This window comes from Taeniopygia guttata, chromosome 2 (assembly GCF_048771995.1).
Source record: "Taeniopygia guttata chromosome 2, bTaeGut7.mat, whole genome shotgun sequence".
Taxonomy (NCBI): domain Eukaryota; kingdom Metazoa; phylum Chordata; class Aves; order Passeriformes; family Estrildidae; genus Taeniopygia; species Taeniopygia guttata.
Window position 1 is genome coordinate 80,166,915 of NC_133026.1, and position 22,827 is coordinate 80,189,741.

General features: G+C 40.9%; 1 protein-coding gene across 1 annotated transcript in view; it reads right to left on the reverse strand.

Moving 5' to 3' along the window:
- The window catches only part of ANKRD33B (ankyrin repeat domain 33B), a 44,821-nt gene extending 22,198 nt beyond the window's left edge, over nucleotides 1-22,623 (reverse strand). Inside the window, exon 1 of the mRNA XM_002189209.6 lies at nucleotides 22,008-22,623. Coding sequence (XP_002189245.4) covers nucleotides 22,008-22,445 — 438 coding nt within the window. The 5' untranslated portion in view covers nucleotides 22,446-22,623. The remainder of the gene's footprint in view (nucleotides 1-22,007) is intronic.
- Nucleotides 22,624-22,827: the final 204 nt, after the last annotated feature.

The window sequence follows — 22,827 nt, forward strand, 5'->3', positions numbered from 1 at the left end:
CTGATGAAGCACAGAAGACATTTTTGGACTGTACAACCTGACCAGCAGCTGGCGGTGGCCAGCACCTCCTCTCCCCATTGCTGGAGAAAAGGGCTGCTCTATTCCTGGCTGTATCACATCTTCTGGACAATCATTTCCATGGCACAAGTAGGCCAGAAGCAGAGGACACTCAGGATTATATCTAACAGTGAGAACAACCCTGCAGAAATATATGAGCCAAGGGATGCTGTGCTGACTGAGTGGTAGGAGGCCTGGGCTGTGCTGCCAGCTGTTTTCCTCTGACTTATGCTGACACTTGACCACACTTCTTGAAACAGCAACAACTGGATCTATGTTATCACATGAAAAATCTTTTACTGCTCTTTCCTCTGAACCTCAGCTGGAACTGAACATGTGAACAAGAACCAGCAGCAGCCACAACTAGCTTGGACATATTTTAACATTGAGATGCTTGAGTTAGGAAATTTAATGTGATTCCTTTAACACATATTTAAAAAGAAATAAAAACTGCTCAAGATGTTAGCAGATATACACATTCATGCTCAATATCAATTTTGTTAAAATACTATACTATTTTTCGGTGACAGCTGGTAAAGGATTAGGAATTTACTCATCAATCTGAAGCTTCAGCAGAAAGAAGTTCCTTTGCTAGTCACAGCCAAATAATGTACAACAAAGCAATATACAGAATCAAGAAGTTTATATGGAAAGAGAAGAAACTGGGATCATTTTCCCACAGAGTGATCTTTGATTATGCAATCAATCAAAAATAAAGCTTTGCAATGTATGCAAGATCTATGGTCACAGCAGAACTAAACAAGGCATAATTTTAGAGAAGGACTAAATAAGGAAACTTTAGGGACATACTGCTTAATACAAATAACATATCCTTGAACTGACAGGTCGTCAGTGGAGCTTACCATCATTATACATAAGATAAAAGGAAGTTTTATTGGGATTCAATAAGATGGCAAAACAGCCCAGAATTCCATTTTTTGAGAAAGAGTTCTCTGTTCTGTTTTTGAGGTGCCTGGCTGCAAAGAACAGAAAGTAGTGTGGGAAAATGGTAGGGGAAGAAACACAAATTGTATCAGATTAAAATTAATATTTTAATTTTATTTAGACTGTCATGTTGGGTACAACTAATAGTCATGATCCTTGATTAATAAGTAGCCTTTACTACTCCTAGCTTATCTGTTTGTACTGCACGTAGTAACAAGCACTGCAAGTTAGTACTGTCAAATGTTAGTGCTGAGATTTCACAGTGTTGGTGGTAGTAACACAAGATCCATAGCAGCCAAATTTATACAGTCCTCCTTGTTATGCCTGTTTTGGCATCAGTGCTAAATGCAAGACATTCTGCTTTTAAAAAATCAACACGGCTGGCTTCAGCAAAGAATGTAAATTACGTACTGTGAGGGTGGTGGGGCACTGGGACACGCTGCCCAGAGAAGCTGTGGATGCCCCATCCCTGGCAGTGCTCAAGGACAGGTTGGATGGGCCCTGAGCAACGTGGTCTAGTGGAGGGTGTCCCTGCCCATCGCAAAGAGGCAGGAACCAAATGATCTTTAAGGCCTCTTTGAACCCAAACCATTCTGTGATACTGTGATTTATTTCATCAGGGGATCCTGATATAAACCCTGAAGGCATTTCTACCATAAATCCCATGTCTTTACTTCAAGGTGCCTTGAACATTAGCAACCCAAACAATTAGTTAATGGGGAGGGCAGTGGGAGCAATGTGACAGGCTCCCTCCAGCGTCAGGGTCCTGCTACCGCAAATGGTGAGTGGATTTTAATTTTTTTTTTTTTCTTTCACTGGCTTGATATGCAATGTTTGCAAAGGCTTCCGATGGCTGGAAACCATTCTGTGAACAAGGATAACGTATTTCTGGGTGCTTAAATTAACAGTACCTTACTGTGGTTTTCTTGGAACAGTTGTTTCCAGCTATCAATAGATTAAAAGCAGAAAAGTACTGACTGCTTCCTCCTGAGGACACCTGAGGCTGGGACCACCTGCTGCTTTGGCTATTTGCTGCACAAAGCTGCAGTGGGTTTGGGCATCACTGGAAGAAAGAGTGTTTGTAATAAAGCTCAAACTACACCTTTTGTGAATATAATTATATGTAAAATATTTTGGAGAGTCTCTCAATTGCCAGATTACTTCAAAATCCAATGTCAAAATTGTAGCCTTCCCATGAATTCACTGAAGCATTTTGTTTACTCTATTTTCAATAAGACAAACCTCCTAAAAGGTAAAAAAATGCTAGTCAAATCTGGATGATCTAACAGCATAACCAAACCTGGTGTGACCTGTATGCAGTGCACACTCTCAGCACATAAGACCTCTGTGAACATTCAGAAACGAGTTTAGATGTGAACTTCAGCTCCTGTGCCTGACAAACTCTACTGTCGACTTCTCTCCTTGCTTTTAACGATACATGTACCTTCATACACACTTAGGATGAAAAAGAGAGTTTGCATAATTTAAAAAGCATTTTGTAGGGCATTCAGAAACCATGTGAAATGCATTTTGTGCACTGACATAACTCTGTCAAAAAGAGCTCCCTTTTGCTTTAAAGCATATGGTTCAAGTCCTCTCTGTGTTTAATAGATGCATTTTCCTTTTTGTTATGTTCTGTCAGATGCAGGCAGGTTCAGTAGTTGATATCTGTTGCAAGAAGCTTAATAGAGTGTTTGAATACATAGTTTTTTTCAGGAGACCTCTCACAAAATCTTCATAAAGATAAATTTCAGTTTGACACTAAGAAAGAGATGAATGTACAACCTTTCACGCCATCAGAATCTATCACTGTATCTAATCCGTGTCTTCTGTGAAGAATATTTTAAAGCCTCCAGAACATTTTCACTGTGCAAGTCTCTGAAATGACCAGTGATAAGCTTGCAAGCACCCTCTTGTGGCAGTAAGATGCTGTAGTTTTTTTAGGAAAGACCTTCCCAAGAATTTTCCCAAGTTTTTCTCCAATTTCTGCAAATTCATTTTGCCAATGTTCTTCCAAGCCTTTTGGTTGTGAAATTGCACCAGACCCAAACCTTGTAATGAAAGAGCCCAGGAACAGTTCTGTCCATCAGTGGCTAATCACCACTGGGAGAAAAAACAAACCCAAAACCCCAACCAACTAAAAAACCCAAAAAACAAACAAACAAAACTTTAAACCTGAAAGCTCTTTTTTCCTCAGAAGAAAATCAACTTGATGAAGAAAAATACCCATCTCTTCCTTGCAGAGGCCCTATTCTCACCGAGAAGGGCAACTGTGCACCCTTACGACTCCAAAGAGGGGAATTAAGCACACACAACACAGAGTGCTCTATAATGAGGTGGAACTAGATGAGCTTTAAACTCCCTTCCAACCCAACCCAACCCACTGTATGATTCAGTAATACCACACATAATCGTGTCAGCCTATTTTCCACCCTTTGATCTAAAGAAGCTCTAAGAGCACTAGTCTCCATATTAGAGTGCCATTTGACAATGAGTTTCATAATGGCATCAGTGGAAATGGAGATCCCTCATTGTATCTTCTTCCCAACAAATCCTGTGCTCTGCCTCTTGAACCTCACTGCTTCCTTTTCTCTAGCACTTCTAATAATAACCCTCCCTCTTGATCTTGGATCTTCTAATAATAAGCTTATTGATCCTGAAATTTACCTGAATGGACCAGGAAAATGTGGTAAACTTTCTTCCCCAGAGGAAAAAAAAGACAGGGGGAAAGGACCACCTGCCCTTGCATAGCAGAAGGGCACATGTGTCTCAGATGAAAGTATTAGTATTTCCCCACAGGATTCACCTTACATACTTCTGTCTAGATGGGCTACCACATAGCAACAGTCAAAATCCTCTTTTCAAACAAGAGGATAACCTGGTAACAACAACCTTGTTGTTCATGGAAATGCAAGGTAAATACTATTGTTCAGAAAGAAAGGTATGTTGAAATATTACTGGTAGGTGTGAAAGGGATTCTCCACCTGGACCAGCCATTGTTATTTTACTTCTATCCCTCACTGATGGGATCTCATTATCTTGCCTCTTCAGTGTATCATCAACTACTGCAAGTGACAATGGTTCTTTGGATGTCAAAGTGTCCAGGTTCTTGAAAGCCCTTTTCATTATGCTTTCCACAATGAAAAAGCTTCCTTCATCTTGGTTACGCTTCTGGTTTTACCTAGACTAGTTTTTCACTCATTTATGCCCCTTCTTGTTCTTTCCCTAGCTCTAACAAGGCAAAAGATTTTTTTTTTTTTGGGCATAAATATTTAAAAAGTCTCCTTTTTATGAGAAAACAAGTGGTTTTGAGCAACAGATGTATCTGTGGTGAATGGATGGGACTGTTTTTCACAGAGACCTAAAGTAGATTTTTGTATGTGTGGATTAGTGTCAACTTTTGTGATCCTAAAAGGTTGCAATCCTGTAATCCTACAACTCTATGGAATGCAGCTGCTGTGGACTATCACAGATGACCATGCTGGAGGCAAAAGCAATGTATTTTTATACAATCCTAGTATTCAGGCCCGTAAAACTTGGAGGAAAGTATCACAGTTCCTGACTTCCTATGAAGTTTTTTGCTCTTTCCTACCTATGCGTGGCTTATTAGTAGCACTCCACAAATTGCATTGAAAAGTGAGTCTCCATAAAAAGGAAAAAAAAAAAAAAAAAGGGAGAGGGAGAGAGAGAAAAGAGGCACTAATTACTATTTTTTTTTACATAATCTTGAAAAATTCACAGTTTCTGAATCCTGGAGATTTTCACCCCATTCACCTAAGTAATAAAGAAACATAGGGAGTAATTGAACATTAACATTAACATTAACAATACTATTGAATCTGAAGAAGACAGAATTAAATATCTGGGAAAAAAAGAGAAGCAATTTCACTTTTATATTCAACTAGCTGGAATTTCTAGAGATGACTTGCCTTTGTTAAAACAGCTAAGTCATTAATGAAATATATATACTTTATAAAAGAGTTTTAGTCAAACAATCCAGAAACAGTTCTCCTACTCCAGAAAATTGAAGAATATTTAGATAAACCGTAAAACAGATACTATTAGGACAGGAGTCCAGGAATTCATATAACCACTCTGCTTTTTAATTTAGGGACCTATTTCTATGAGAAAAATGGTAGACATTTAGAACATAGCTTTCTCAACACAAGAATATCTTTTGCTGAAAAGAAGCACTCACAAAAAACCCAGCATGTATCAAACACATCTGATGGAGGTTTCTCAGGCCTGTTTGCAGTGAGTTTGACACATCTCTGTGCCACAGCCGTTGAACTACAAGAGTCTTTGGGTATGTCAAGACTTTGCTCAACTGCAGGGTGGCATTTTTTTTTTATAGCAGCTCACTAATGAGAGCAGTATCTGAACACACTATGGGCCTTTCAAAAGATGCAGCAAGCCCTGGAGCAAATAAAAGATAGCTGACTTACAGGAAATTTTCAGTGTACAGGTGGAAACTAAAACTCAGAATCACACAGAACATGCTGGGTTGGAAGGGACGCCTCAAGATCATCGAGTTCAGCTCCTGGCTCTACATAACACCATCCCCAAGAGTCATACTTTCACCTGAGACAATTGCCCAAATGCTTCTTGAAGTCTCTCAGGCTTGGTGCTGTGGTGCGCTCAGGCTGCTCCCCTGCCACTGTCCAGCCATGATCTGGGTGAAAAACTTTTTTAATATCCAACCTAAACCTCCCCTGACAGCTCCAGGCCATTCCCATGGGTCCTGTCACTGGTCACCAGAGAGAAGAGATCAGTATCTGCCCCTCCTCTTGCCCTCACAAGGAAGCTGTAACTGCAATGATTGGTTCATTGACTTGTTCATTGAAATAGTAGGAGGTGACTTGTAAACACAATTTTCTTCATTTTTGTGGTGCCCAATTCCAAAGCTATGGAATTTCCTAAGAGATGAGAAGAAGCACACTTACTTTCAAGAAGTACTGCAAAGAAGATTCCATTATTATTTGTGCAATTTTTACATTTCATAATGATGAAGAGCATGATAAAGAAGGAAACTCTTCTACATTAGCAGTAAATAGGAATAATGAGAATGAAAAGCTGGATGAAGAGGTATTTCTGTATTTAAAAGGATGATAGTAAATGCTGATGTAAATGCTATTCTAGTTGGTATTCTCTTACTAGCAATGCATGACAACATAAATTTTCAGCTGTGCATACACTACTCTGAACAAAACCTACTCCATAAAGAATAACAATATTTTTTTCTGTTAGCCCTTGTCCATTTAGCAGTCACTCACAAGCCATACTCAAGAACAAATCAAGCATTTTTAAAGGATATGGAGGCCAAACTAGAAGATTGGCTTTTCTAGATTTGATTGATAATTAAATACATTCAACCACAATTAAGATGCTAAATGGTAAATATTATATCCAGATTTTTTTCTTTTTGTCTTTTTTTTTTTGGCACTTGTTTCCGTTTCATCACAACCGAGTATATGGAGCACTAGCTGCTCTCCTTCACTAGCAGACCCTTAAAGGAGCATCCTTAAATCCCTCTATGTGTGGTCTGAGGACAGTAAATCTCAGCAGCACTAAACCTCCCAGCTCCATGCAGAGCTCCCCAGAGATCCTCAGCTTGCCAGTCTGTTTGCTTAGACAGAGCTACCAGAGCAGCTCAGCCACAGGAGCTTGTGAGGCAAACCAGCAGCACAGTCTGCTGCCAAATCTTGCTCTTCTCTTGCCCTGGGCATGGACACAGGGCTCGGCAGCAACAAACGCTCTCCTTCCTTACCACAAATCTACAAAGGTACAGTTTCTTCAGCTCTAGCCTCTAGAAGCAGAGGCACTGAGAGTTACACCTTCTGTTCTTCATTTTTTTAATTCCTCTAATATGCATTTTATCATCCAGTGCTAAATGTCTCATTTCCTAGGTCTGATTCCCACCTTGTTCTTTGGCCAAAGAAACGTACAAATAATACTTTTGGTCCTGAAAAGGTGATAGATAATATTCTAACTATGTAGACTTCAAAGCCTCTGAGCCCTTTATTCCACAGAGAAAATTTAACTTGCTACAGAAGGCTACCAGGCTCTGCCCAGCTCTGCGAAATGAGAGCCAAAAGCTCCTTCCATGACTCAGTTAGAAGATGAGATTGTATCAGCTGCACAAAGGCAATTATCCATACAGCAGTAAACTGAAGGACATGCGTACCTTTAATGACTTCAAAGACTCTTTTACAGGTTATGATCCTTTCCATTTTTGATCCAGGAGTGTCATGTCTTCCATCCACCCTTATAAAAAGTGTGTTCTAACCTATCCTACACAGCTGGATATTAGAAAGCACAGGGAGGAAATATCAAGATCTTGCCTCTACTGGAAGACTAACAACTTATAATTTCCTTCTTTTTTTAAATTCCATGCAAGGATAACTTGTACCCCCAGATTTGAAAACTGTTGATTTTACCGCACTTTACTTTCTGTATATCTTCATTCATATTACATTTTTATGGCATGAATAACCTCATCAATATGTGCCTTTCTGCATCATACATCTCTGGCCTAAGTATTTGCTTAAGGAAAAATATCTCATGTTAACTTAGACTTCAGACCTTTTAGAGAATATATTATCAATTTCCTAAGTAATTCCTGGGTGCCCCTTTCACTACTGCTAAAATTTTCATCACTCTTTCAAAACACCTTAATCTGGAGGTTGGCTGTGAGGTTGTCAGTTTCCACTGACTTTTACTTCTATTCAATAGGAATTAGGGTCACTTAGGTTTGTGTAGAAAAGCTGCAGTGTAGTAAAAGCAACAGGAAGGTTTGCTAAGGTCTTCCTTTATTCATATCAGTGAGAAATGCAATTTTTTATGGAAAACAGAAAGAAATGGAATCTAAAAAATAAGAATAAATATGGTCTCCTTCCAATTAACAGTTCATCTTTCTCATGACTTCAGAAGATACTGTTTGGGTTTTATTTTCTTTTCTCTTCTTTGATGAGTGGAAGCTGACATGCTTAGAAAGTTTACAATTACTAACCAGATGCTGCAATTTCTCATCCCAGATTTTCTGAGAACTCTATATCTCTATTAGCTAAAGAGACCACAAAATAGCAGTGGAAGAATTTATGTAAGTTTATGTTTTTCTCTCTCAGTATTCAGGCACCTAGAAGCAGTGGCAGAGTATTTTTAAATGTTTTTCTCAGTGTTTGGAGTTATTTTTCTATTTCTCTGACACAAAATGAGAGAATGCTACTTGGTAATATGGAAATCTTTTAAAGACCAGATCTGGTATTTTCATTTCTACCTGAAAATTATGGGCAGACTGTTTCCTGCTACATTCAGAGTCTGACTCCTTCAATCTATCTCTGGAAATAAACAGTTGCACATATCCAAAATGATGGCTAGTTGCAATTAACTGATTCTAACTAAATTGGTATCAAAACCCTGTAGCCAAAAATCACCTTCTTACCCTTATCATTTGTAAATCTCACATTGTATTTTTGAATTTACTATAGAATTTCTGTAAATTACATAGTTATACTAACTGATATTGCTTTGCAGCAATAATCCTGAAAGTTCAGCCAGTACAGGTAGACTTCAAAATAATGTATTTTGGAATATTACTGGTTGCAGTATCACTAGTAATGAGGTAGAATCATTCCATATTCACTCCCTGAGAACCTTAAAATCTGAAAGGAAATAGCAGGATACTGCTCTGGGAAGAGAAATAAGCTTGTGAAAGCAATGCTGACAATATCTGAATGTCTTTGTAAGGGTTTACATCACATGAGCAATGCTCACTTGCCCTTTCCCGTGACTGATAAGCTGCCAAACTGTACAGGCTTTGCTCTAGTTCTTAGTTCCTTTATGATACACACTAACAATTTAGTAATAAATCACAACTGTTGAAGTCACTGTACTAGAAATAGAAATTGCATAAGAAATAGGAAAATACAGTATTTTTAGGCAAGTACTCAAAATCTAAACAGGGTAACTAAGCACTATTTTAAAAACCTGCTCCCCAGAGGAATGTGTTTTGTGGATGGCAGGGAGTAAACAGAAAAAAAGGGCCAATACACACATTAAACTCACAAGTGCAATTACAGTTACTATTTTACATTACAGAAAAAACAGTACTGATTTTTTTTTTTAATTCTCAAAACAATTAATTTATTTTTATTAATTCTCAAAGCACAAATTTGGATATATTTGACCTAAATTTTCAGACTGCAGACTGACAGATAAATGACAGTAGGCTAGCTCACCAAGGATATTCATTACAAGATTGTGAACTGTGCTCCTCAGCACACCCAGATTGTGACATGTTTAAACAGAATGTCTGTGGTGCCCTCTAAGCAGCCTAGCCTGAAGCCACCAGCCCTCAGCTCACTCTGCTGGTGAGATGTACTTCAATAACACATGCACAGCAGGTAAACAAAGTGAGCTTTGCACATAACTAGTTAGTATCTGTGAAGGTGGCCTTGTGAGCAGGTAAGGCAGGGTATGATCCCCTGCTCCAGCAGACACAGCAGCTGGGACCTGAGCTGGAAGCCACAGGGTAGAAGTGTCCCTGCAGGTCCAGTGCCTGTGCCCTGGGCACCCTGCTCCTGCACTGCCATGGCCTGCCCTGGAGTCACTCTTTCTTTCCACTGACACTAAAGGAACACCTGTAAGTTCTAAAACTCTTCTTCTCTGTGATATCTTCATCATATCACACATATTTATGACATGTAGTGGGCAGTGTTGATCTATGTCTCCTCATGGTTATTGTCTGTGTACCTACTGCAGGAGGGAGTTCCTACTGATCTAGCTCCAGGTACTGAAGCTCCAAAGAGAGAGCACTTTTTGCTGACACCTGATAGCTGGTGGAGGGGCGGAGGGTTTCATAGTTTTAACAACAGCAGAAAAGAGTGTGATGGACCTGAGATATGAGAAGCACTGGGAAACAGCACTATGTTACTTGAAACCTCCAGGTTAGGCTTTTTTCCCCCTCATTTGACTTCAGATCCTAAGAGGATGGTAAATTCATTTGTGATCTGTGAACGTTGCCATAGATGTATACCTGAATGCCTCAGCTCTGCCTGCACCCACCTGAGAACGGAGCCTCTGCTCCTAAATCAGGTCTGCTGACTGTAATAAGCATAAACTAGGGCAAGATAAAAATGCCCACAGAAAGAAAAAAATGCCAATAGCAAATAAAAGACATTTCATAAACTCTTAGAAGAAAATAATTTGGGTGATTAATTCTAAGATAAATGTTGACTTTTTTTTCTTTTTTTTTTTTTTTTTTTTTTTTTTTTTTTTTTTTTTTAGTTCTTGGCTGCTAATACTAGAATCATAGAATCAATAAGGCTGGAAAAGAACTCCAAGATCATCAAATCCAGCCTTCAATGGAATGCCACCACTGTGTTCACTAAGCCACACTGTGTGTGTGCCACATCTACTCATTATTCAACATTTCCAGGCATGGTGATTACACCGCTTTCCTGAACAACCGGTTCCAAACTTAGTCACAGAATGACACAGAAACACACAGAATAAGCTGAGTTGGAAGGCGCCCATCAGGATCATTAAGTCCAACTCCTGGCCCTACGAAGGACACCCCAAGAATCCCATCATGTGCCTGAGACAATTGTCCAAATGCTTCTTGAACTCTCTCAGGCTTGGTGCTGTGACCACTGCCCTGGGGACCCTGTCCCACCGCCCAGGCACCCTCTGGATGAAAAATCCTTTTCCATTATCCAACCTAAACCTCCCCTGACTCAGCTTCAGACCATTCTCTGGGTCCTGTCACTGGTCACCACACAGCAGAGATCACTCCCTCTTTCTGCCTCTCCTCTTTCTCTCACAAAGAAGTTGTAACTGCAATGAGGTCTCCCCTCAGTGTCCTCTTCTCCAGGCTGAAAAAACCAAGTTACTTCTGCAGCTCCTCACATAGGTTCCCCTTTTAACCACTGTTTTGGTGAAGAAATTTTTTTAGTACCAAATCTGACCTTCCCCTCACAGCACCTGAGGCCATTTCCCCTTGCCCTATCACTTGTTATTTGCGAGAAAGAGGACGACCGCCATCCTCCCACAATCTCCTTTCAGGTGCTTTAGAAACTTACTGTTTCTAAAATGTTTAACTTGAGTATTCAATATTTCAATATTTGCTTCATGTATCCACATATATGTAAAGGATCTTACACACTTCATAGGAACTTTTATGAAGATAAGTGTTGTAAATGCATGGAGACATCTGACTTCAATAAACACACTATTTTAATTCAAGTAAGGAACTAAAAAGATTAGCATGTATCAAGTACTCAGTTCCAGTTCCTATTCCACAGGTAGTTCTGCTCACAGGTGCCTTCACACTTGGTGCATCTTTGTTGCACTCTCGCAAAAACAAGAATTTTCTGGACTGTAAAATTTCTGCAGACCATACAGCATCAGTGCAGTAAAACAAAAGAAAGCACAGCCATAAACAGGTGGCCATAAAAAGGAAGGTGCAGTCCCGTCCCACATAAATGACAGCAGGACTCAGCACAACTTGGCCTCTGTCCCATTGACTGGTGGTGGCAGTTTAATGGGGGATCCCAGAGCCACCTGAGCCCTGTCACAGCCACTGCTCACAGGCTGTGGGACAGTCTCTGCCTGGGAGATTGCACCTGTCCCTGGGGAACTAGAAAGAGGTTTTCCCTCTGTTCCCAGAGACCTTGAAATTAAGTGTTTTTTTCTTCCCTGTCAACCATGAATGGTTTCACTCCCCCTCATACCAGTGGCCAGGCTGTTCCTCCAGGGGCCCTGTGTTTTATTCCAGGCTGGCAGCTCTGCATGGGGAGCTCTGCTGAAGCAGTGTGCCACAGCAGTGTCTCTGATATGGTCATGCTGACCAGTTTTCCCTGCGGACAGGACTCACCTAACACAGTGGTGAGCCTGCAAAGTGCCTTCAGGACAGCAGGGTAAACAACCTTTTTCTTCCCAGACACAGGTTTCCTCTGGCTGGCATTGTTCCATGCTTCCAGGTATTTACTGTGTAGTACAGCTCATCTCAGTGTAATGAGAAAACTCCTTTACTATGTTTATATTTTTACTAGCTCAGAAGGTCTCTGTAAGTCTAAACACTTATATTTCATTAGTATTTGTGGTATTTCACTAATACTTGTGGTATTTTATTTTTCAGAACTGACTGATACATGTTGTCCTACATTCTTTGTCTAACAAGTTATTGCTACTTCATTCCTTGTATAGAAAATCTGTAGAAAACTCCATAAAAAGAAAAGTATTTTAAATTAAGTCCTTTGTGGAGCTGAGCTTTGACTCTGCCTTCTCTTGGATCCTTTATCAAACTCATATGATACTTGCAGATACACAGAAGTACCACACCATCTTTGAAAGAAAGTCTTCCTTTTCCTTTGATCCACATTTAAAGACACTTTTATGAATACATGGATACCAGTCCTGTGCTTCTCAATCAAATGCTAAACACTTGAGCTGAGCCTTCTCACTATTAGCTCCAAATAGCAATATATCTAGGTTTTGTAAAGAAAAAAAAAAGAAGCCAAATACCGCCTGAAAGGTTTCTTTTATTAACAGATTGAATATGTCCCTTTATCTGCTGCTTTTGAACTTCAAACAATAACAATGGATTCTGCATAAGTCTCCCCCCCAACAGTAACAGAAACAAAGCTTCAAAACTTCTCCACAAGCCCAGTTCTGAGCTCTGGTGGCTGCTGGCAGCATCTCTTGTTGCCAGCAGTTGGTCTGTCCACACAAGCTGTCCCAAAGATGAGGCCTCATGTACTGAAAGGCAAAGGACAAAAAAAAAATCCCCCAGCCCTCACATGTGAAAGGATATTACAGGATCAGTCTCAGAACGTTATACATCTAAAACATGTGAACCAACAAAAGCCCAACCGTGAGTCATTCCCATTTTGCATCATCTTGCTTTCAAATTGCTCCCCATGGAATTTAACAGACATGACAGGAAATAATAGAATTGAAAAATGGGAATTATTTCCACATAGTGGGTTTTTCCCACAGTGGATACAATTTGAATTGCTAATTCACTGCCAGATGTGCAACCACAGACTCTGTGACAACAATCCTCTTCCTACAGTACTTGATTATTTCTTATTGTGACTCACTGAGTATGTTACAGGATTATATCTAGCCCAGGTTGGAGGGTTTCCATTTTCGTATTTAATTAAAGAACAGTCAGAAACAGGTAAATTCAAACCTATGTGGCATAATGTTTTAAATAATTTAGAAGGGCAACCTGCTGAGAGAAACTTTATTCATGAAAACATTAAAGGTGAGCTCCTGTCTCTAATAAGGCCTGTGGGAATTCATTGCTTTCACATTCCCCAGAGATCTTTTTTTCTATTTAAAAATATACTGGCAGTTTTTAGCAACTCTACCATTAGTTTTTAGTGCAATTCTTCCTTAGTCCCAAAAGATTAACCTAATTCCACCAGTGTAATGGCAGATGATACAGAAGAACACACAGGAAAATTCTTAGCAGGCAATATAGCACTTAAATAATGGCTAACCCCTTCCCCCCAGCCTCACCCAAAACAGAATAACTTGTCCAAAAAAAGTACAAGCACTGGAAAAGATATGGAAATTAATGACCAAAATTCCAGTTTGGGAAGAACTACAGCATCTTATGACCTATGCTATCCTACTGGAAAGCTATCTTACCCTATCTGAAATAAACATAAAGCATGCACAAATAGATATTTTACCAATTTTAGTACCAGCATAGTTAATGATTTCCAAAACCATAACACAACAAATGATGCTAGTTTGGGCGTTGGAACTCAAAAGCCTAAAAGCCAATAATGAATTAGGAGAACAGACAGGGATTCAGGGAAAACGCAGGCCAGGCACTGGCTGTGTCCACACCAGAGATGCCCTACACAGGGTAGATGTGAGCTGGGCTGCACATGTGCTCTTGTTAGCATTCAGGAACACACATAATCACAGGACATGATTATATGCAGGTGCTTTTATCAAGAGCTCTGGGAATCAGGGGTCCAGACCCAAATCTGACTCCGACATGGCTTTCGAGCTGAACGTATTTTATATTCTATCGTTATATAACTTACATATTAATTATTAAACTTATATTGTTCTATTGTATCCAGTGACATGAGTTTTTCGTGATCTTTCTTAGGTCCCTGAATTCATAATAATCTCATGATTATTCTTATGATTAAACAATAATTATATTTAATTACTAAACAATCATCACATCTAACAGTTATATCATTTATCATGTACTAGCTACACAGGTGTAGTTCTAGCAAGTACAAATTCTTCATGTGCTTAGGTGTTTCTTTTTCCAGGGCCTACTAAGCTTATTTTTCTTGTTAACCCTAAATCCCCATGATTTAAAAACCCTTTTATTATCACTCTCATGCCAGAGATGGTTTCTTTTGGCAAAGCACACACACCCCCCATGCTCATCTAGCAGTATTTTCTATAAGTAAAAGGCTGCTTACACCTTATTTCAGGTCTACCTTATTTCAAAATTAACCGTGAATTTTCTTTGGTGACCATCGCTTCTCTTTAGGGGAAGAAAAATGTGTTTTAATGAAATGCAATTTTACATTATTTTGATGTGCATTTGGCTCCTCTGGTGGGAAGCAACCAACACCTGTAAAGTCATACAAGAGTTACTAGTCATTCTCCTCTGTGAAGTTGAAGTGCTACCAACATTTAGGAGCATTACAGTAAAATACCTGATTTTTGTTGGTCTTTGTCACACAGTGACATTTTTCAGAATGTATAATGGAGCTTTGGGGTATTTTATTTTTCTGTCTAATTCTTCTTGAGTAGTAGATCCAATTAGATGTTTTGATTGCTTTGATTCCTTTTTCAATTTTTTTTTTCAATTTATTGTCACAGTTTATATTCCCAAGCATAAACACAAGGCTGTGTGACTAAAATTAAGATGATAGCAAGAGTTTCTACGCCACACACAAAAGCGAACATTAATGCCTCTTTCAAAACCCTTTTTGAAATGTTCCCTGAAACCCAGCAATAAGTCAGTGTCCCAGATTTCGAGGCAAGATGTATTCCATTTGCCATCTGCATGGCAGTTGTCTTCTGTTAAGTGGGCAGTTTTCCTTATCTCTTCCACAACCAGTTCTCCCACTGGGGAGACATCTGCTGATAATGGGCTACTGAATGTCACTGAGTTACTGATAAGAACTATAACATCCCATTGTGAGATGCTCCACCCAGGGGTAGGAGCCAAGCATTCCTAACTGGATACAATCTGTGTTTGGGGGACACCAGACTCAGGCTTTCCCACTGGATTTCCAGGAGGACTGCAGCCATTTCAATTTGGACTGCTACCAACACCCTGACCAAAAGCATATCAGGTTGTATTCTGACTCTGTCAGTGGTTTTTCCTTTGTATGATTGCATGTATTTTGTTTTCTTTTTCCCTTTTCCTAATAAATTGTATTTCTGACTTGGAGTCTCTCACTGGTTTTGCTTTCAAACCAGAATAGTCAGACTGAGTGAAAGACGACCAAGTCTCACACCTCTGAAAAGAAAACTGATGAGGGGCTGACATCCCTGTCCCTGTCGTTCCATCTGTCACCACTGACTCAGGAGCCTCCAAGAGCCACAGCCCAGATCCCCTCTTCCAGCACCAGCAGGGCCAAAGGACATGAGAGTTAAGTGCTTGGTGACACTGAAAGATGTGGCACTGAAGACCTGCTGTCCACCACAGCTGGCACCTGAACTCACCGCTCCTGTGGTACTTCTCAGCAGGCAGCTTTGAACCTCCTGCCTGAGACAGGAATATTTTTTATTTCTTCCTCAGAGCCCTTGCCTTGAGACCTAAAGCCTTGATAAAACAAGGTACCACTGTTGCCTTACTGGCACTTAGCTTGGAGCTGAAGAATTTGGGAATACTGGTGGTTTTGGACCACTTTCTTTCCCAGGAGACTTGAATTCCAGTACTTCCTATAAGCTACTGAAACTCAACAGGAACCCATTTTTTTTTCAGAGCGATCAGATGTTTTGTAGCAGCACTCTCTGCTTCAACTTCCTATGATTTCTCAATAAATTTTCCCTACGAAATCTTTGGAAGCTTTACAAAAGGAAATTAATGACAATATTCCTTCTTGAGCAATTCCTCCATGAGAACATAAATTTGAATTTCCTCATGGACTGAAGGCATTAGCAGTGTCACTTCATGCACTGTGAAATAAAGCTCTAGTATTCTCCTAGGAAAGGCAGTAAGGCATCCAAAAGTCCCATGTGTTACAGACCTATTAGGTTAAAAACACGTTATATGTCTGTCATAATTACTGATGAAAGCTGTCCAGGACAACCAGTCTTGTTAGGCTATCATGGGATTTTAAATGCAGTTATATTTTTAAATATCTGCAGTCAACTTGTCCTCAGATAGGTAACCAGGATCATCCCTGCATCTCTGAGTAGCCCTGCAAGCCACACACTTGATCTAAGACACTAACATGAAACATTGCTTAAAGCAGAACAGAAGACTGATGTGACCTTTACTGATGTATTACTGTCAGACCAAAAACACCCCTCCTGTTCCATACCATTCACATTAAGCAATTTGTCAAAATTCTTCAAGGAAGCTACTCTTCATCTTGTTTCTCTAGAAGCTGAAACTATCACTTCAAACTAAATTAAACTTGTACAACTTTCCCATCTGGTCTTCAAATCTGTATTTGTCCATTTCAGTAGAACCTACATCTGCTAGCTAATGCTGCTTTTGAGACTAAGTACAAATTATGTCATCCTACCTGTCAGCTCCATGGAGGACACAATCTGCTCTGGCCCTGCATTTCCAGCAGCATGCTAAAGACCTGCATTGCCATTCTTTATGCCTACACACCCTCATGGTCTTTATTCATTGTTCTCTTTAATCTATAGAAACTATGTTCTGTGCACATACTTTTTCCCCAGTAAAGTTATTTTAAAGGATATCTTTTTGTGCCAGGTTTACATAGGCATTAGTCACCTAACACTGCAGATGAATACAGGCAGACAGCTAACCTGCCCACGCTCTTCTGATAATGCCTCTGAGTGCCTACCTGTATTAGTCTGGTTCATGCTCTGGTTAGCTCACCAAATTCCCTCCTAGCCAACTCACTTCATATTTTTCATTTCCTTTCTGGTGGCTACCCTTGATCTGTAATTACTGTATTTGAAAAATTCCCCCTTTTTTTGATGTCTATAATTCTTTACCTTACTCACTTCCTTTTTAAGCACAAACATGTATTTCCAGGGACATTTTTTATTGTATTTGAGGATTTCTGTACTTTTTTAAGGATTTAAATTCTATTACTTTTGTTGTCTTTTTAAAAGTACTTTCATCCCAAAAAATTCCCTTTCATGATTTAGTGTCATGTTGTTAAGTTTCAATACAACTGTTTCCATGAGAATGCTTCGTATAATATAATATGAAGGAACTGAAGCTGTCTATGAAAATAATAATGAAAAAATATTCTGAGCACTGTAGCAGATGATGTTCTTAAAATCCTTTTTCTGATATGGGTTAACTTAAGCTACGTGCCATGAAAACTGAAAAGCAATATGTGACAGGGAGAACTTCATCCCTTACTAGAAAATGTTGGACTCCTGATTTTTTAGTTTTACAAGTTAACATTCTGAAGATAAAAACAAACAAACAAATCACAAAAACAAGTTTATGGAGTTAACTTGCTTTAGCTAGTTACACAAGCTCTGGCACTTTTTGTGACACATGACTTTTTAAAGCATCATCCAATACAAAGTTTCCTCACTCAGAAAGTTGATGCCTTGAATACTGTCATGGACCCAGTGAAGAAACCATTTGAGTGATGCCATTCCAAAACATCCACTCACGGTGTGCAGAGCACAGACAAGACTAGGCTGCATCCAGAGAAACATTCCCACAGTTAAGTCCATGGCTGTCTATGGAACTGGACAAAAGACTCATTGAGCAATGGCAGAAAAAAAAAAAAAAAAAAAAAAAAAAAAAAAAGAATAACTGAAAAAGACTACAACAGAGTATTCTTGCTAATATGGGCTATACCACATGTAAGATCAGCACAAAACCTTTCTGTGGATCAGCTGCAGTGATTATTTTCAATCTGGCAAAGGAACGTTCTTTGCCTTCTTTTCTCTCTCCCCCATCTGTTAATGCTTTCTCTATTGTCATGGCAAATTTCTAAATTTGCTTTCATTCTGCAGTTAGGTAACATCAGATTTCGAAACTCTGTCTTTCTAAATATATATATATATAATTAATCCTGGTCACCAGGCAAAATTTGATATTAAGTGATGTTAAAATGATGAGATAAAAATATCTGAAATTCTAGAAATTTGGCTAGTGAGGGAGGAGAACCAGGCCCCATGCTACAAGGCGAAAAGTAGCACCATTAGCTACTTGATACTAAGGTCTCAGTCAGGTCAGGAAATTTCACCAGAGCCATGTTTCTATCTTCCCTTGTCTATTTTCAAATCCCTTTTTACTTTTAGGATAAATAAATAAGCACTGAAGAATGAGAGGTCACCCTGCACGATAGACAATTAGTATATTATATGCTGTCATAGTTATTTTCCAAATATTTCAGTGTTAGTTTGGGCAAGGAGAGGAAATGAGCAGTACCAATCCAGTCGTTCAGAATTCCATGGACAGACAGCAGAGCAAGAGAAGATGAGGGGATCAGCCATTTGGGGATCCTTTGCAGTCAATGATACATAAACCGTTGTCTTGACAGTAATGAAAACAAGAGAGGGAAGGTACAGATCTTCAGGCTACATGTGGTGACTAATAAATCAGATGCTGTGGAGTCTGGTTTACTGCAGGAAGGTGCATTTAATGAAAACTTGTGCCTTGCAGGAGGGTTCTGCAGCTCATGAACAGACTATGGGGAAAATACGCATCTGGAGAAATGGCACAAAAAGGCACTATCCAAGCTTGGCAAATTGACTCCAAGAGACAAGTGATGTATTTTGGCACAAAGGATGGAAGAAAATAAATAAGGGTACTTCTGGATCCTAGCATTTCCCAGAGAATTGCTTCTACATCTTACATTTATACATTTGCACTTTAGGGACAAGATAAAACTAATTAAAAACAAAGCAGGCTCATTGTGCCCTGTTTAGGGCATTTGGAAGTTTTTTCATGTTACATTTTGTGAGCTAATTATATTTACTTTCAGAATCAAAATATAATGTTGTGTTACTGACAATATCTTGTTACTTGTTTTGTCTGTTTTGAAGAAAACTTGATTTTGAAGTTGTGAAAATGAAACTGCATTGTACCTACATACCAGAGGTTATCAGATCAGGATGGTGCAAGTAGTTAATATCCTCAGATGGACAGCCCTTCACTTCACCACCCACTTCTCAAAAAGCAAGTTATTCTTCATTCCCTGCTCTGTCTCATGGAAAAGAAACTAAAACTTAGACAAAAGAGAAGTATAGTTTATTTGTTCACAGTGTGGGAAAAAAAAAAAATTTTAAAGAAAGGTAAAAAAATATTTTAAAATAAGAAAAAAAACCAGAGCTTTCCAACAAATGCATACAAGATAACATTGTAGATAAACATTATCCTGACAAAAGAAGATGCTGAAAGCCAACAGTTGTTTTAGTTTCAGCAACTAAAAATCTTCATGAGAACAAGAGGTATGTGTAATTTATTTTGTTACTTCGTGGCAGCAAAATTGTCTTGTTCATGGATAAAGTTCAATGATTTTAAAATGAAATTCAAGAGCAAAAGAAAAAAAAAATCCACAGAAATGGCAATAAAAGGCATGAGAGAAACTTCCATTTTATTAGGTAAAGTTCTCTAAAAAATGTGATTTTCCATTGCAAAATAATGAGAATTTGCCTGAGCAGGAGTCACACCTGAAGCTTCTGCTTTCTAGTTGAAAGATTTCACCCACCCCATTCACATCTCTCTGGAAAAGACCAACTGTCCTGCTCTGTACTGCTGTGACTGGGGCACTTCTCTGAGGAAGGCAGAGAGAAAGTGAACTCATGTCTACCACATCGTTCCTGTAGCTTCACAAGTTGCTGAATTCCAGAACGTTTTTACTTCGTATTCATTAAAAAATGAAGGAAACAGAATTTTATACCAAATTTTAATTTCAGGTCAAATTGACTATTTGCCTAAGTAGGTGTTCTCTTTTTTTGTTTTTTGGGTTTTGGGTTTTTACAGTATGAACAAAGAAAATAAACTTTCGGATTCAAACTAAAATTTTGTCTCTTTTCTCTGAAGCTGAAGGGATAAAGAACAATTTGCTTTTTGGGAAGGAGGATGGTGAAGGGAAGGCTGTCCACACAGATGAATTCGCTGCTTTCACAACCCTGATCTGATCACCTTTGCCAGAAGAGCAGCTGCAGGATGAAGGCTGATGCTTGTGCTGAACTTTGTCATTCCTGTTGACTGAGGTCTGCAGGACCCAGCCCTGAGATGGAGGGTTCTTGCAGCTTCTTGTCCTCTGTTGGACAAGAAGGCCACCTTTTCAGGAGGGACAGTTCTGGGGCACTTGGCCCTTAATGCCACATGTGTGGGAGGCCAAAGCCCCCACATTATCACACACTCGACACTCACTGAATCAATGGACCTCAGCAGAGGCTGGAGCCCAAACCCCATACAGTGCCAGAGCTGGGGTTGGGCTCCAGCCCAGGCACAGCACTAATATATGGGATAGATGAATCTGCAGGATATTCAAAATATCCTATAATGTACACCTGAATCTCACATGTTACCAGCTAAAGTACAACCATGCCATATCCTGGCCTGGGCAGAAGAGTTGATGTAATTATTTCTGTTCTGTGTTGCTCATTCCCACCCTCACGCCATAGGTTCTTCTCCCTTAGATGTGTTAATATGACCTTTCGTCTTTTTAAGAAATTTACAGTAAGTTAGATCACTAAAAATTCGTATTCAAATCAGTCCTTTGGAGAAGAAGATATTTTTATAAAAAATCCTAGAAGTATATATCTAAGCCACAAGAAAAGCCCCTCTCCAGACAGAACCAAGCACTAATCATGGCATTTTTTTCGATGTAAAGACCACTTATATTGCCAGAATGTACAAGTTACTCGCCCAATTAAAATAATACAGGTTTCCTTTGAAAACACTGCTGTCACAGGTTAGTCACAGAATTATTTTTGCAGGTTGTTTATGCAAAATAACTTATTAGGTTTAAAACAAACTGTAGTAATATTGGTAATCTTCAATACTGCTGTTCAAATGTCCCAGTAACTCATTAAGCAGAAAATCTTTCCCAAGTTTTCACCTTCTGATTTAGAGAAGTACACTTCTGTTCCTGCAATTAACTGAGTAACAGGAAAAAACAGAACCACAAAACTTGTACTTATACAAAGCCCAAAAATAGATTATCAGCAACAAAATAAATACAAGAACTCTGAAAATGCTGATTGTAGCACTTTAATACCCTGAACCCTGCTTGGCAGTGTAGGAACCAGGAACAAGCATACGTTTTTGGGGGAGCCAAATAAAAAAGAAAAAATAATTAGAAAAAACGAAACAAAACAAAACAAAAACCAAACAAACAAAAAAATCCTTTTACCAGCAGTTCAAAATTTCAAGGTGAATATCATAATGTACTGCAGGGGATGAACAGCCCAGAACAGAGGAAGGTTTTTTGATGCTGAACACAACCATTACCAGCGATGCCCCTCTCTGTCCCCGGTAAACAGAGGGAAAACAAGACCCAATTCAAAACTGATGGCGGGAAAACCCGAACCTCGATCTCCGTCTCATCCCATAAACCAGACCTTTCCTTAGGCAAAGGTGGAAAGTCAGGGCTGGCCAGGCGTAGCGTCACGCCCTTCTCTGCTCCTCGCTGCCTGGGGTCCCGTGCCCCGCGGGGCTGCAGAGCAGCATCCCAACAAAGGGGAGGATGTCACTCAGCCCCTGCACGGCTGCTGCCCCCGGCTCCGCTCCGCGCTGGGGGCGGAGGCGGCGGAGCCAAGCCGCTCTGCCCCGGGCGGGATGCCCGGGCTGCCGGGGCGGCGGCGCGGCGCGGGATGCTCACCCTGCGGTTGCGGTCGGCCTCCCGCACCTCCTCTTCCTGGGGGCCTTGGCGGATGAGCGCCTTCAGCACGATGCTGTTGTTGGTGCAGCAGGCTCGGAAGAGGCTGAGCGCCTCGGGGCTGTCGCGCTCGTCCCCCTCCAGGGACCAGATGTCGTCGTCGTCGTCGTCCAGCCCCGCGGGAGGGTAGAAGGAGTCGTCTGAGGCGATGCTGCAGGTGTCGGGCAGCTCGGAAAAGTCCTCGTACTCCTCGCAATCTTCCTCCTCCTCCACCTCCTTCTCCTCTTCCTCCTCTTCGTCCGGCTCCTGGGCGGCAGCCTCCGCCGCCCCCTGCTCGGGGCTGCTCTCCGCCTCGGCGCCGGGCATCTCCTTAGCGGCGGCGGGCGCGGAGCAGACGCGCTCCCCGGGCAACTGCTCGCCGTGCCCGGACAGCAGCACCATGCCGGCCGCGGGGGCTGCGCTGGGCCCCGGGGGGCGCTCAGGGCGGCCGGCAGCCGCGGCTCTGCCTGGCCGGGCTGGGTGCCGCTGCCCCCTCACGCAAGGGTCAGCCCCCTCCCGCGGGTCGCCCCGCGGCAGCCCGGCCGCCCCCCGGGCCGGGGCATGCCGCCGTCTGCGGGGGAGGGTCCGCGGGGCCGGTCACCGCCGCCGCCGCGGGGAGTGGGGAGAGGCTGAGGGCGGACAGGGCAGCTCTGGGGAGCGCAGGCAGTTGTCAAACTCCCGGCCCGTAATCCGCTCAGCATCGCTGTGAGGAGATTGGGGCTGGGGTTTAGCGGCGGGGCGCGGTGCCGGGGCGCTGTGCGGGGGGAGCGGGCGGCTGCCGCGG